This window comes from Simochromis diagramma, unplaced genomic scaffold, assembly GCF_900408965.1.
Source record: "Simochromis diagramma unplaced genomic scaffold, fSimDia1.1 OVJJ01000215.1, whole genome shotgun sequence".
Classification (NCBI taxonomy): domain Eukaryota; kingdom Metazoa; phylum Chordata; class Actinopteri; order Cichliformes; family Cichlidae; genus Simochromis; species Simochromis diagramma.
The window spans coordinates 4,719-17,088 of NW_024387426.1; the positions used below are offsets into that span (position 1 = coordinate 4,719).

General features: G+C 40.8%; 1 protein-coding gene across 2 annotated transcripts; it reads left to right on the forward strand.

The window, feature by feature from the left end:
• Window positions 1-282: 282 nt before the first annotated feature.
• Window positions 283-11,021, forward strand: LOC120722399 (V-set domain containing T-cell activation inhibitor 1-like). Of its 2 annotated transcripts, XM_040013398.1 has the most exons (4): window positions 284-454; window positions 6,592-6,939; window positions 9,527-9,535; window positions 11,010-11,021. In XM_040013398.1, coding segments are annotated over exons 1-4 (393 nt in total). In that variant the 5' UTR covers window positions 284-420; the 3' UTR covers window positions 11,012-11,021. The 2 variants fall into 2 exon arrangements, with proteins under 2 accessions (XP_039869331.1, XP_039869332.1); XM_040013397.1 differs by lacking the exons at window positions 9,527-9,535; window positions 11,010-11,021 and having other exon boundaries at window positions 283-454; window positions 6,592-8,112.
• The last annotated feature ends 1,349 nt before the right edge of the window (window positions 11,022-12,370 follow it).

Here is a 12,370-nt window from a genome sequence, read left to right on the forward strand (position 1 = left end):
ACACAAATCTTTTTTACGCACACAAATTCTTTTCACACATACAAATCCTGATTTACAAGTACAAAATATTTATGACCACATTTTGAGCCCATACCGGACGGCATACCGATACTTTAACGGATACTTTAACCATTTTATTGACGCAGAAAAATGTAAAAGGACAATGTTTAAAAACCAAAACAGCATCTTTTCAAGCTCCGGTGACTACAATGACTTGGATGATTGAGAACCTTCATAGACATTTTATTGTGAAGCTTGTGACCGGAAGCTGTCAGGGTTTTTCTATTTTATAGAGGGACACTTCCGGTGCAATCGAAAGGCAGTTTTCTTCGTGCGTCATTTTATGCAGGCTAACGGATCTTTATCTACAAGCGGTTGGTGGTTGTTGAGATTAGCTGTGACGCGACCTTGGCACTCAGGATGAAGCTCATGATGTTCCCGTTACTTTTATTCGGTAAGAAACCCGCTCTGATCCTGAACCCACACACATAGCCCGTTACTCTTGTGTTCCTGTAATAAGCTCTGCGGCCCCCGCAGCTTTGACGCACACGTACGCACACACTGTTTAAAACCGGAAACTCCGATCACATCACTAATATATCACATAGTGTGTACATATAGTATGAGTGCCGGGGCAGAGCGGGGCCGGGGTCTCCAACATTCGCTGGGGAATGTTGGACTACAACAGAGCCTGACGAACAAAGAAGGCACACCCATGTCGGAGGGAAGCGCGCGGACAGGCACGCGGTATGTTCGTGTAACACACTGACGCGTCAAAATAAAAGCTTTTTTCAAGCGAGAGCGTGATTTCAACATTAACCAACACGTTTAGTCTGTTATTTGGGAAACTAAAACACGGATAAATAAGAACATAAATTGATTTCTACTGTATATCACAATAGTTATGTTTAAATAAAAATATTGCCAATAGACGTGTTTAAAGAGATTTAGATTTCACATGTACATAATTGCCTTAGGCATTAACAGTGTTGGGAAGGTTACTTTTAAAATGTATTCCATTACAGAATAGCCCCAAAATGTATTTTGTAATGTATTCCGTTATGTTAATCAATAAGAGTAACGTATTCTGAATAATTTGGATTACTTAATATACTATCATGCTTTTTACAGCTACATGAATGTACTATTGCTGTGTGATATATTACTATTACTGAAGGCTACTCGCCATACTAATACCAACTAGATTTTTAAATCTTAATATAAAATGAGTAACCGTAGGTAAGGCTGCACTTTTTGCAGTGATCTCGTAGAGAAAACTTTCTGTATCAGTTATATTTTCTTTTTGTCTGTTAATAATCATGTGGAACTACACATGATTATTTGCAGGTAGCAGGTTGTTAATGCTATCCATCAAGTCTAACAACTGCATGTTAATACGTGGATATCCTGAAGGCTGCTCCAAAAATGATGATTATATTTTAAATATTGTTCAGTTCTCCTCCAAACCCCAGCAGCTGTCTACTGTCAGTTTGTCTACTAAAATAAAACTAAAAGCGGTCTAACATCTCACTTGTTTTTATTCAGGCATACATGTGTATTATTTTTATTAAGAGAGATGAAGTTTGTTTCTGTCTTGTAGTGATTGTGCTTAACTGCATGAAGCTTATCAGATATTATGAAAGGGATCATATGTAAAAGACAATTTTGCCAAAGTGCTTTTTTAAATTATCTTTTTTTTTCCTCAAAGAAATCTACTACATGTGCATTTTTTTTTTTTTTTTTTTTTTTTTTTCTTGTCATATGTAATTTTCATTGCAAATATTAATCAAAGTTAAATTAAGAGGGCATGGCAGTAGAAACTGCAGAGCTGTTACGTCATCAAGTACGCTGCTGTTCCAATTGTGGAACGATCGTGCTACGTTCTTGGGAAGTCTGGGCTTCCGTGTGAACTTACAAAATACGGACTCGCGTACTTGAGTATTAAGAAACGGCCTAACAGTCTGCAGTCTATAAACTAACGCCAGCTAACAATGTTAGTTCGGTGGCGAGTGGCCTTCATTAATGGTAATAAAAATCACACAGCAATAGTACATCGAAGATACTGAAGTTTCGTCTATCCCATACTTACTATGAAGTGGTGTCGGCATTCCTGCCCATGCATTGCTGGCTCTGGGTCCACTGTGTAACTGACACCACCAACATTAACACGACGCTTACATTAGAGCATCTTATTGTGTGTTTTGTTTGGGTTCCTGGCAATCAGAATCAGAAACTGTATTAATCCCAGATGGAAACTGAGTTTAAAAAAAAAAAAAAAAAAAAAAAAAAAATTGAAATCCACGGGTAGGGCTTGAACCTGGGCCGGCCACTCTGAGCTATGTGCCATAGGATTACATGCTCTTCCCTTCGAGCTGAATCCACACTGCACTGCAATTAATCACCAAAATTGGAGAAGAGGTAGGGAGGGAGGGGACAGCCTAACATTCTTAGGAGCTTGGAAAGAAAAGCGTCTGGACTTCTTTAACCTCCTAGGACCTCCGTCCACATGTGTGGACATCATATTTTGGGTTATTTAGACCAAAATACTCAATTTTGCTCGACAAGGGCCTGATATCCACTTACGAGGACATTATACTGCCTCTGTTTTATCAAAATTTAAAATGAATGTCTTCATATGTAGCTTTCATTTTTCTTAGAAACAAAAATCGGGTAAAAAAAAAAAAAAAATCTGGTGATTCTTGTTTTTACATTCATCAGGTTCCAATCAGGCCAAATATCAAAGAGAAATTAAAAATGCATGCCATGGAAGAGTTCGGGTCTTAGGAGGTTAAGTTGCTTGATGACGTTTCATCTCTCATCCGAGAAGCTTCTTCAGTTCTAAGGTCAAATGGTGGAGAGTCCCAGAGTCCCTGAATGACTGAGAACCTTCACTGACAGCCTAACATATGAAACAGGAAAAGACCACCGTTTGTTCATTTACTTCAACAAAGTAACTGTATTCTGAATACCACTTTTTTAAATGGTAACTGTAATTTTGCATAACTATTTTTAAATCCCTGTAGAACTGGAACCGCGTAAGCTAGCGCAATACTTTGTTTTGCATATGAAACCGGAGGAGTTGTACTTACAGTGGGGCAAAAAAGTATTTAGTCAGCCACCGATTGTGCAAGTTCCCCCACCTAAAATGATGACAGAGGTCAGTAATTTGCACCAGAGGTACACTTCAACTGTGAGAGACAGAATGTGAAAAAAAAAAAAAAAATCCATGAATCCACATGGTAGGATTTGTAAAGAATTTATTCGTAAATCAGGGTGGAAAATAAGTATTTGGTCAATAACAAAAATACAACTCAATACTTTGTAACATAACCTTTGTTGGCAATAACAGAGGTCAAACGTTTACTATAGGTCTTTACCAGGTTTGCACACACAGTAGCTGGTATTTTGGCCCATTCCTCCATGCAGATCTTCTCGAGAGCAGTGATGTTTTGGGGCTGTCGCCGAGCAACGCGGACTTTCAACTCCCGCCACAGATTTTCTATGGGGTTGAGGTCTGGAGACTGGCTAGGCCACTCCAGGACTTTCAAATGCTTCTTACGGAGCCACTCCTTTGTTGCCCGGGCGGTGTGTTTTGGATCATTGTCATGTTGGAAGATCCAGCCTTGTTTCATCTTCAACGTTCTCACTGATGGAAGGAGGTTTTGGCTCAAAATCTCACGATACATGGCCCCATTCATTCTGTCCTTAACACGGATCAGTCGTCCTGTCCCCTTGGCAGAAAAACAGCCCCATAGCATGATGTTTCCACCCCCATGCTTCACAGTAGGTATGGTGTTCTTGGGATGCAACTCAGTATTCTTCTTCCTCCAAACACGATGAGTTGAGTTTATACCAAAAAGTTCTACTTTGGTTTCATCTGACCACATGACATTCTCCCAATCCTCTGCTGTATCATCCATGTGCTCTCTGGCAAACTTCAGACGGGCCTGGACATGCACTGGCTTCAGCAGCGGAACACGTCTGGCACTGCGGGATTTGATTCCCTGCCGTTGTAGTGTGTTACTGATGGTGACCTTTGTTACTTTGGTCCCAGCTCTCTGCAGGTCATTCACCAGGTCCCCCCGTGTGGTTCTGGGATCTTTGCTCACCGTTCTCATGATCATTTTGACCCCACGGGATGAGATCTTGCGTGGAGCCCCAGATCGTGGGAGATTATCAGTGGTCTTGTATGTCTTCCATTTTCTGATGATTGCTCCCACAGTTGATTTTTTCACACCAAGCTGCTTGCCTATTGTAGATTCACTCTTCCCAGTCTGGTGCAGGTCTACAATACTTTTCCTGGTGTCCTTCGAAAGCTCTTTGGTCTTGGCCATGGCGGAGTTTGGAGTCTGACTGTTTGAGGCTGTGGACAGGTGTCTTTTATACAGATGATGAGTTCAAACAGGTGCCATTCATACAGGTAACGAGTGGGGGACAGAAAAGCTTCTTACAGAAGACGTTACAGGTCTGTGAGAGCCAGAGATTTTCCTTGTTTGAGGTGACCAAATACTTATTTTCCACCCTGATTTACGAATAAATTCTTTACAAATCCTACCATGTGGATTCATGGATTTTTTTTTCACATTCTGTCTCTCACAGTTGAAGTGTACCTCTGGTGCAAATTACTGACCTCTGTCATCATTTTAGGTGGGGGAACTTGCACAGTCGGTGGCTGACTAAATACTTTTTTGCCCCACTGTACATCTTATGCCATCAGCTTGTTCTAGGTCACGGTTTCCTTCCACATATAGCTTTGCAAAAATTGCATAAAAAGCGCTTGCAGGAACAAAAAAATAATATTCCACAAACATGCTTTGCCGATCTGATCAGCTGTTCGTAACACTTCCCACATTGAAAAAGACGTCAACGCGAACGATCGCATGTCTGCCATTTCCTGCCCGAAACCGGAAGTGACGTCATTTTCGCGGAAAATGTCGTTGTCTTTTTTTTTTTACTTGTAGGCGTTAAAAGCCTATACTGGTGTTTTTATAAGTCATGTTTGACTTGATGCTTTTCTGAATAGTTGCTGGGATGCTTAGGACTCAAATTGCACCGCTTTAAATAGTTTATTTTGATGCACATGCTGTTTTCTTTGCAAATTTGCATCATAGGATTGTTTTTCCTGCAGTATATAAAAATTGGTGTATTTCAAAAATAAAACTATGAAGACAAAATAAATTTCCTGTGGTGGGAAACTATTTTGTGCAACTTTTTTGTATTTACAGTTTTGAGGGATAAGCCTCTTAAATTTCTCTAACTAGAAATATATATGTAAAAAAAAAAAAAAAAAAAAACGATTTTCAATTTTTTTTTGTAGTTTATTGCACTTTTTTGTAATTAATGTAGTTACTATGGACTTAATGCATACATATTATTAAAATTTGGGCTATAATGGTTGTATTGATGTATAGCAACTTGAAATGCTCCCAAAAATGGCTCCACAGCATGTAAAAATATAATATAAGCTCTGGCGGACTTGGTTCTATGGTAGGTCTAAAAGGGTTAAAGTATTCTGAAAAACCCATTACAACTAAACTTCCTGTTTCCACAGACTAGTCTAACGTTAGATGGACAGCATACACCTCCACAGTGTGTGCTGTTCTAACCCTAACCCTAACCCTGTCTGTCCTGTTTTTTCTATTTATTTCTGAAAGTTCATAAATTGAACTTTAAACCCTAACCCCCTAACCCTGTCACAATGTGACGTGTTGTAAAGGCTCACCTTTCAGCACATTCACTTCACCAGATGCACCTTGTTTCTTTTCCTCACCTTTGATTGGGTGTGGTGCTTGGCCTTAATTGCACTCACCTGTCACTCGTTATATAAGGACTGCACTCACCTACCCTTCACTCCCACATGGGGCGGCAGCTGAGGTGAGTTTCTCTTTGAGTCTCCTGAGTTCATGTATCATTTTGAGTTACTTAAATCGTACTTTATGTCCTTTTTAGAGAGAGCAGTCCATGTGTGTCTTTGTTTCCTTCCTTCTTTGCCTTATTTATTTGAGAATAAAAGGAGAACCCTGAGAATAATTCTGAATTAGATGGCTGCTTTTTCTTATTCTAACCGGATGAGCCCATGATGCTGATTGCTTCAGCCCTGAACCAACCTTCCTTCAAAACATGACGTGTAATAGGCTGACTTGATCTTGACTGAGTAATTCTGTGACAGTGTATACTGCTAACTCTGTGTGGGGGATCATATTCAACAGTGTTTACCTGTATGGTGTTCTACCTGGGTTACAGTCACTGCATTGGCTGTCTGACAGGTTGATTGACAGGTTGACAGCCCTGTCACTGTGTAAAGCAGCACTGAGGGTGTGACAGACTCACTGCAGTCTGCTTCTAAACCATAGCTGAGGTTTTATGATCTCTGCAGCAGCGCTAGTATAGAAGAAGAAGTCTAACAGGAAGTAAAGGAGTTTTCAGTAGACATTCTCATCATGCTCTGACGTCTGCAGTCAGACACTTTATAGTCCATCTAATCCACAGTAATGAGTTGACACAGGTTAACAAGGTCACTGTGCTGATTCTGTTTATGGCCACCACAAAGGTCACATGACATCACTCAGCTTCCTCATGTTTCTCTCTCAGTTTCCCAGCATGCCTCAGGGTTGGAGTTGGAGGTACAGCAGGGGGTGGAGTCTGTCCTGCTACACTGTCAGGTTCCAGTTGATGTTTCCAAGAACTCCATAGCAGTCTGGAACCGTAATGAGTTCACGGACCCAACAGTCCACATGCGCCTGCAGAGCGGTGATGATCTCTCACAACAAAACTCTCGTTACAAACATCGAACATGGATGAGAAGCGACGCTCTGCAGACTGGAGACCTCAGTCTCACTCTGAGGAACCCCACAGTCTCTGACAGTGGAACCTACACCTGCATCGCTCGCAGTCGTGGACTAGATCAGAGCACGATCGTTATACAGCTGGAGGTCAAAGGTGAGTGGACAGAGGTTAGAGGTCAGCTGCAGAGGTCCTGAGGTCCACACAGACTTCATGCATGAACATGTTTAGCTAAAATAAAGTGAGCTATGAGTGTTTCTGTCACAGAGCTTCCTCTGAGCTACACTGTGGAAAGTCCACACCTGCTTCCAGCTGTGTGACTCAAACTCTGCTGTGAACTTTAATGAGACGCTCAGAGGAAGGAAGTTTATCTGACTCGCTGATCTGAGACCAGCAAACTCATGGTCACATGAAGGAGCCAATCAGCTGCTCTAGTACTGAGCCTCAGCATCAGAGCAGCTGATTGGCCCGTGGTTCCATCCATCAGTGTGCCGATTCAGAGTGACTGATCAGAGATCAGTGAGATGATGACTGATGTATCTATTCAGTCTGATGTCCAATACTGATCAATACTACAGAGACACTCGCCTGTAGTTCCTGCACATTCATACACACACAGCTGTTTACATCAGTGATGACATTATTGTTGAATAAAGATGATGTCATTAGTTTTAAACTTTCACTGTGATGTACAAGTTAGCGTGTCTGGTATTGATCACAGATATTAGTACTTCATCTACTTATTACTCCATCCAGCTGTGACGGAGGTCAGAGGTCACCTGACTGCTGTCTCACCTCTCTCACACACAGTATGAGGGATTATTAATGTTTCAGAGCAGCTAGCTCCATGTTTCATTACCTAGAATGCCTCAGTGCCCCACAGAGTGCCTTCAGGAGGCAGCAGCCTGATGTTAGTTTCCTCTAAGCTGTGAAGCCGTCACAGTAAAGATGGAGGAAGCTCACAGGAGGAAGACCCGTGAGTGTTTGTTAGTCCTCACAGTCAGCAACACATGAACACCATCATCACACGTTAGGACAGACACACTGAAACAGACTGCAGTGGTTCAAATAACACAGGAAATACACTTAAGTTCAACAACAATAATAATAATAATATAGTGTGTGCTCTGAGATGATCTGGTTTCAGACCTTGATCTTTGTGTGTCTGCTCAGACTAAGGCTACGTCCACACCAGCCCGAATAAATTTGAAAATGGCGATTTCCTCTGAAAACACTCTGCGTCCACACTACCGTTTTCAGTCGTTTTCACAAATTTGTGCGTCCAAATTGAAATGGCCAAGAACGCTTACGTTCAGTCCTCGCGCAAACATAGGAGTGGCGTGTCCAGCGGGGTGGCCTGGGGGGGCACAGGCCACCCCCCCAACCAGACTGGCCACCCCAGGTGCCACCCCAAAGGCAAAACAATAAAATTCAATCAAATATCAAATGTCCGATTATGTTTTCACGGTGAAGCTCAGATATCCGAGTGTAAGTGAATGCAGCATCGGCTTCTGCGCTATGTGCATCACATTAGCAAAGGTAGGAGAGCCAAGCACGAAAGACGGCACGGCAGGAAACAATTTTTCGGTGAAAGAAAATGAGGACAGAATAAATGTCCCGGTAAGTAATATTAAGTTTGTTGAGTTTAGTAAACTTCGGTGAAATTAGAATACCAAGGAAAAAATAACACTTAAAGAATTATTGCAGCCATCGAATATATCAGACAGTATGCTACTGAGGGGAGCTAACATAAGAGTTATGAGTTATAAGATATAATCTAAGTCGTAACATTGCTGTATGGAGCTGCAGATTTGGTTGCAGGTTAACATAGCTGGACTGGCCATCGGGCATACCGGGCATATGCCCGGTGACTTATTTTTTTATTTATTTTTGTAAGGGCATGAACAATGAGAGGTGGTGGATTGGCCAGATGCAGGTCGATGTGTAAAAATAACTCAGTTGTTTGGTGGTGGCTATGGCGGGGCTTCCACAGAGGCCAGCAGGTGGATGAGGGAAGGTGACGCAGGAGGAGGAGAGACCCGAGGCAGCCGCCAGTCCGAGTGTCAGGTGAACTGAACTTCAGGTAAGAAGTTATGACCTGCAGTCCATCTGGGTCAGATATAAACCAAGTTTAGGTGGAGTTTATTTTCGTTGTGCTGACTTTTTACAGTCAGTTGCAATAACCAGAGGTGTGGACTCGAGTCATTAATTTTATGACTTTAGACTTGACTTGAAAAAATGTTCTAAGACTTGTGACTTGACTTGGACTTTTACACCAATGACCTGGGACTTGAATTGGACTTGAACCGGTTTACTTGAAAAGACTTGATATTTTACCCCAAATATAAAATTTAACATGCATATTATATAGAGATTGAAAATGTGACGTCATTCAGGGGTAAAACCGCAAAGGATTATGGGAACTCGTGGCAAGAGGTACTAGCGCACGCAGGCTTTCAATTAAAATCAGTTATACAGCGATAAAAAGAAACAAAAAATGTCAAGAAGCTGTTGTATTATTAACTGCAATAGCCGGTCGCATGACAGCCACGGGAAGCCGACGGGTAAAGAGATCGGTTGTTATCAGATTACGTCGTTGAAGAGAAATTGTTCGAGCCATGTTTCCGAAGTAACAAAGACGCGACGGGTGGCCTGGATTGCAGCCATTCAAAGACCAAATATAACGTCCCAGAACACTCCAGCTCACAGGTTAGTCTGCTCCAAGCATTTACACAAAGGTCAGTCTGCTGCTGTAGTTAATACGTCATTTTCATAACATAATTGGTGATATAGGTTACAAGCAAGTCTGGCGCTGAACAGAAATTGTCGCGCTATGCTCCTTTATTTATTGTGCATAAATAGTGAATTGTCCTGACACAATATTGTGTTTCGCTTCTGTTATTATGGTACATTGACAAAAACATATACTTTTATTCACAGGATAAAACAGGTTTTTTGTATCACTAATTGTCCAGTACGATTACAGCATACAGTATTATTGTCACTGCTACATTTCTGTGATGCTACCAGAAATTATTTCCACTACTAATTAATTACCGTTGAGCTCAAAGGTCCTATTAATAAACGGTTAACGAATGTGTATTTATGACGACGATTTGTGAGACTGGTAAACTTATGATATGTACGATGGTCTTTCGTTCTACACGGTGCATTTCAAGGTCCTGCACCCATCCGTCGGTAAACTGTACCTGGGCTTGTTGCAGTGACCTGAAGTTACTAAACTTCACGAGTGTATGCACTCACTCCAAGAAGCGTATAATTATAAATATGCATATAAATATGCTACGATGAGATAGCTGACTTCATCTAACTAGCAAATGTTGTCCAGGCTACGTTGGTGATGCAGTTTTTTTAAATGTGTATGATATTTTTGTCATGCGATTTTAAAGCCAGTCCTACAACCGCATCCAAGAATAACATGCAGCTTATCTCAGAACTGTCGGTGAAAATTATTCTTGGAGCTAGGTTTAATTGAGCTGCATTTTAAAGAGGTGCAATTTCACAATTTGTGTATATTTTCTAAGTTCACTATTTTGTCATGTGTTGAGAAAAACACAGATTTAAAAATTACATGGTCTAATATTTACATTTAGCATAACTGCAACATGCTTTTTCGTTTTTTTTTTTTGTTTTTTTTTTAAAGACTCGAAAGGACTTGAAATTCAAAATTTCAGACTTGTGACTTTACTCAGACTTTTACACCAGTGACTTGAGACTCGACTCTGACTTGCCTGACATTACTTGAGACTTGAGGATAAAGACTTGAGACTTACTTGAGACTTGCAAAACAATGACTTGGTCCCACCTCTGGCAATAACTCGTACTGCTACTAGCTAGCATGACAGAGTTTTTATACAGCTGGGTGGGTGCTATGATGTTACTGATAGTGAACTTTATTTTATTCATAAGGTTAGTTAGTAGAGTTGCCAACGGCTCCTTAAAAAAATGGAATGGTCCCTCATTCAGAGAAAATATTACACGTTTCGTATTGAGCTGAGAAGAGACGCAGTTTGTCCCGGACTTTCGCTATAATGAAAAAAAGACAAAGCTGGAGTTATTCTGTCGTTACGCTGCACAGCTGCCTCTTCTTCTCTCATTCTGTCCCCTCCTTCTCCTGTTGCTACATCAATCATGAAACTGATCAATGATCAGCTGATCGGCTTTTCTCTCTTGTTTGTTTATCGCCCACTTTGTGCCAGAAAGAGGAAACCAGCGGATGTCGCGCTAAACAACAGCAGCACGTTTAAGCTTGATCAGCTGTTGTTAGAATTTATTTAATATTAATTTCTAGTATCAGCTGATGTTTGCTGGAGCCACAGCTGTAAAGCTGCTGGTCATGATGTCGGTTTGAATATGTGGTGAGAGGGAAACATGAAGATGAAACCAGGAGATGTCCTTACTGAATCATCAGAGCTGTGATGGAGAAACAGGTTTACCTTTTAGGTGACATGGATGAGTTGAAGTTATGAACTGTTTCTGAGAGACAAATAACACCAGGATCCTTTTCTAAGCAGCTGACAGCTGGTAACTGTGCAGGGGCGGGTCTAGCAAAGTGTTGCCAGGGGGCCAGGTAGGGCATTAACAGGGAGAGGGGGGCACAAAGAAATACTTTTCTTTCTTATTCTCATTTAAAATATCTAGCTTTTATTAAATAATTATCTGAATCTTACAACCAAAGTTTTATCTGACGTAAAATGTACAGAAATCATACATATACCAACAAGACTGTGTACATCACTGTCACAGCAGCGTCTGTTTTCAGTCAAAGTCTTTATGGCTTTAATACCTGGTGGGCCGGTCTGTAGTCAAAATGCCCGATTTTCTGTCCCAGTCCAGCCCTGCAGGTTAATACTGGCAGTGTCACCGTGCCAGCTGACTGTATTTCATCATCAGCCAGTGTTGTTCTTTATCAATATTACCAAAGTTTACCATAAGGCAGCATAGAAAGTATTTACTTGCTTTCAGGTTTTATTCAAATGTTAGTCTTTTCAGTTGTTTCCCCACTTTTTTCCTGTTTCAAAATCAAAATCAAACACCAGTTTGTGAGAAGATTATCTTCTTTTTTTAAACAGGCATTGGTTTTGCATTGGCTAATTTGTCAATTGTTTGTTACAGATGTTCGTGTTTTAATATTCAAAAATGTTTTTGCCCAAAACATATGTGCACTATATGTCAGTAAAAATACTATGCAAATATTGCTGTCCTTGAATGCTGAATAAACACTGACAGAGCACTGATTGTATCTCTTGTACTTTATCAACGCAGTATCTAAAAACTTTGCACCGTAGTGGTTAAAATCTCTTTCTAATAAGAGTTAAAAGCGCATTTGGTTATTAGGTTTACAGGGTTATTGAATTATGGTTAATGGTTGGTAGAATTGTTTTTTAAACATTATCTGCCAATTACATCTGCCACCCTTCTCCAAATCTGTGCCCCTACCTGGCCCCCCCCAACCAATCTAGACACGCCACTGAGCATCTCACACTTCTGATAATCAGCTGTCTGCTTGACGTTTATTCAGCTGTGTAAAAACTATAACTTTAATCTCAGCCAAACCGATTTACTC

What these genes read in the sequence shown, in the direction of transcription:
- LOC120722399 (XM_040013397.1), top strand. Translation starts at nt 421, where the DNA reads ATGAAGCTCATGATGTTCCCGTTACTTTTATTCG. An exon ending in GTTCCCGTTACTTTTATTCG is followed by an intron (nt 455 to 6,591) that starts GTAAGAAACCCG and finishes TTTCTCTCTCAG; the next exon opens with TTTCCCAGCATGCCTCAGGG.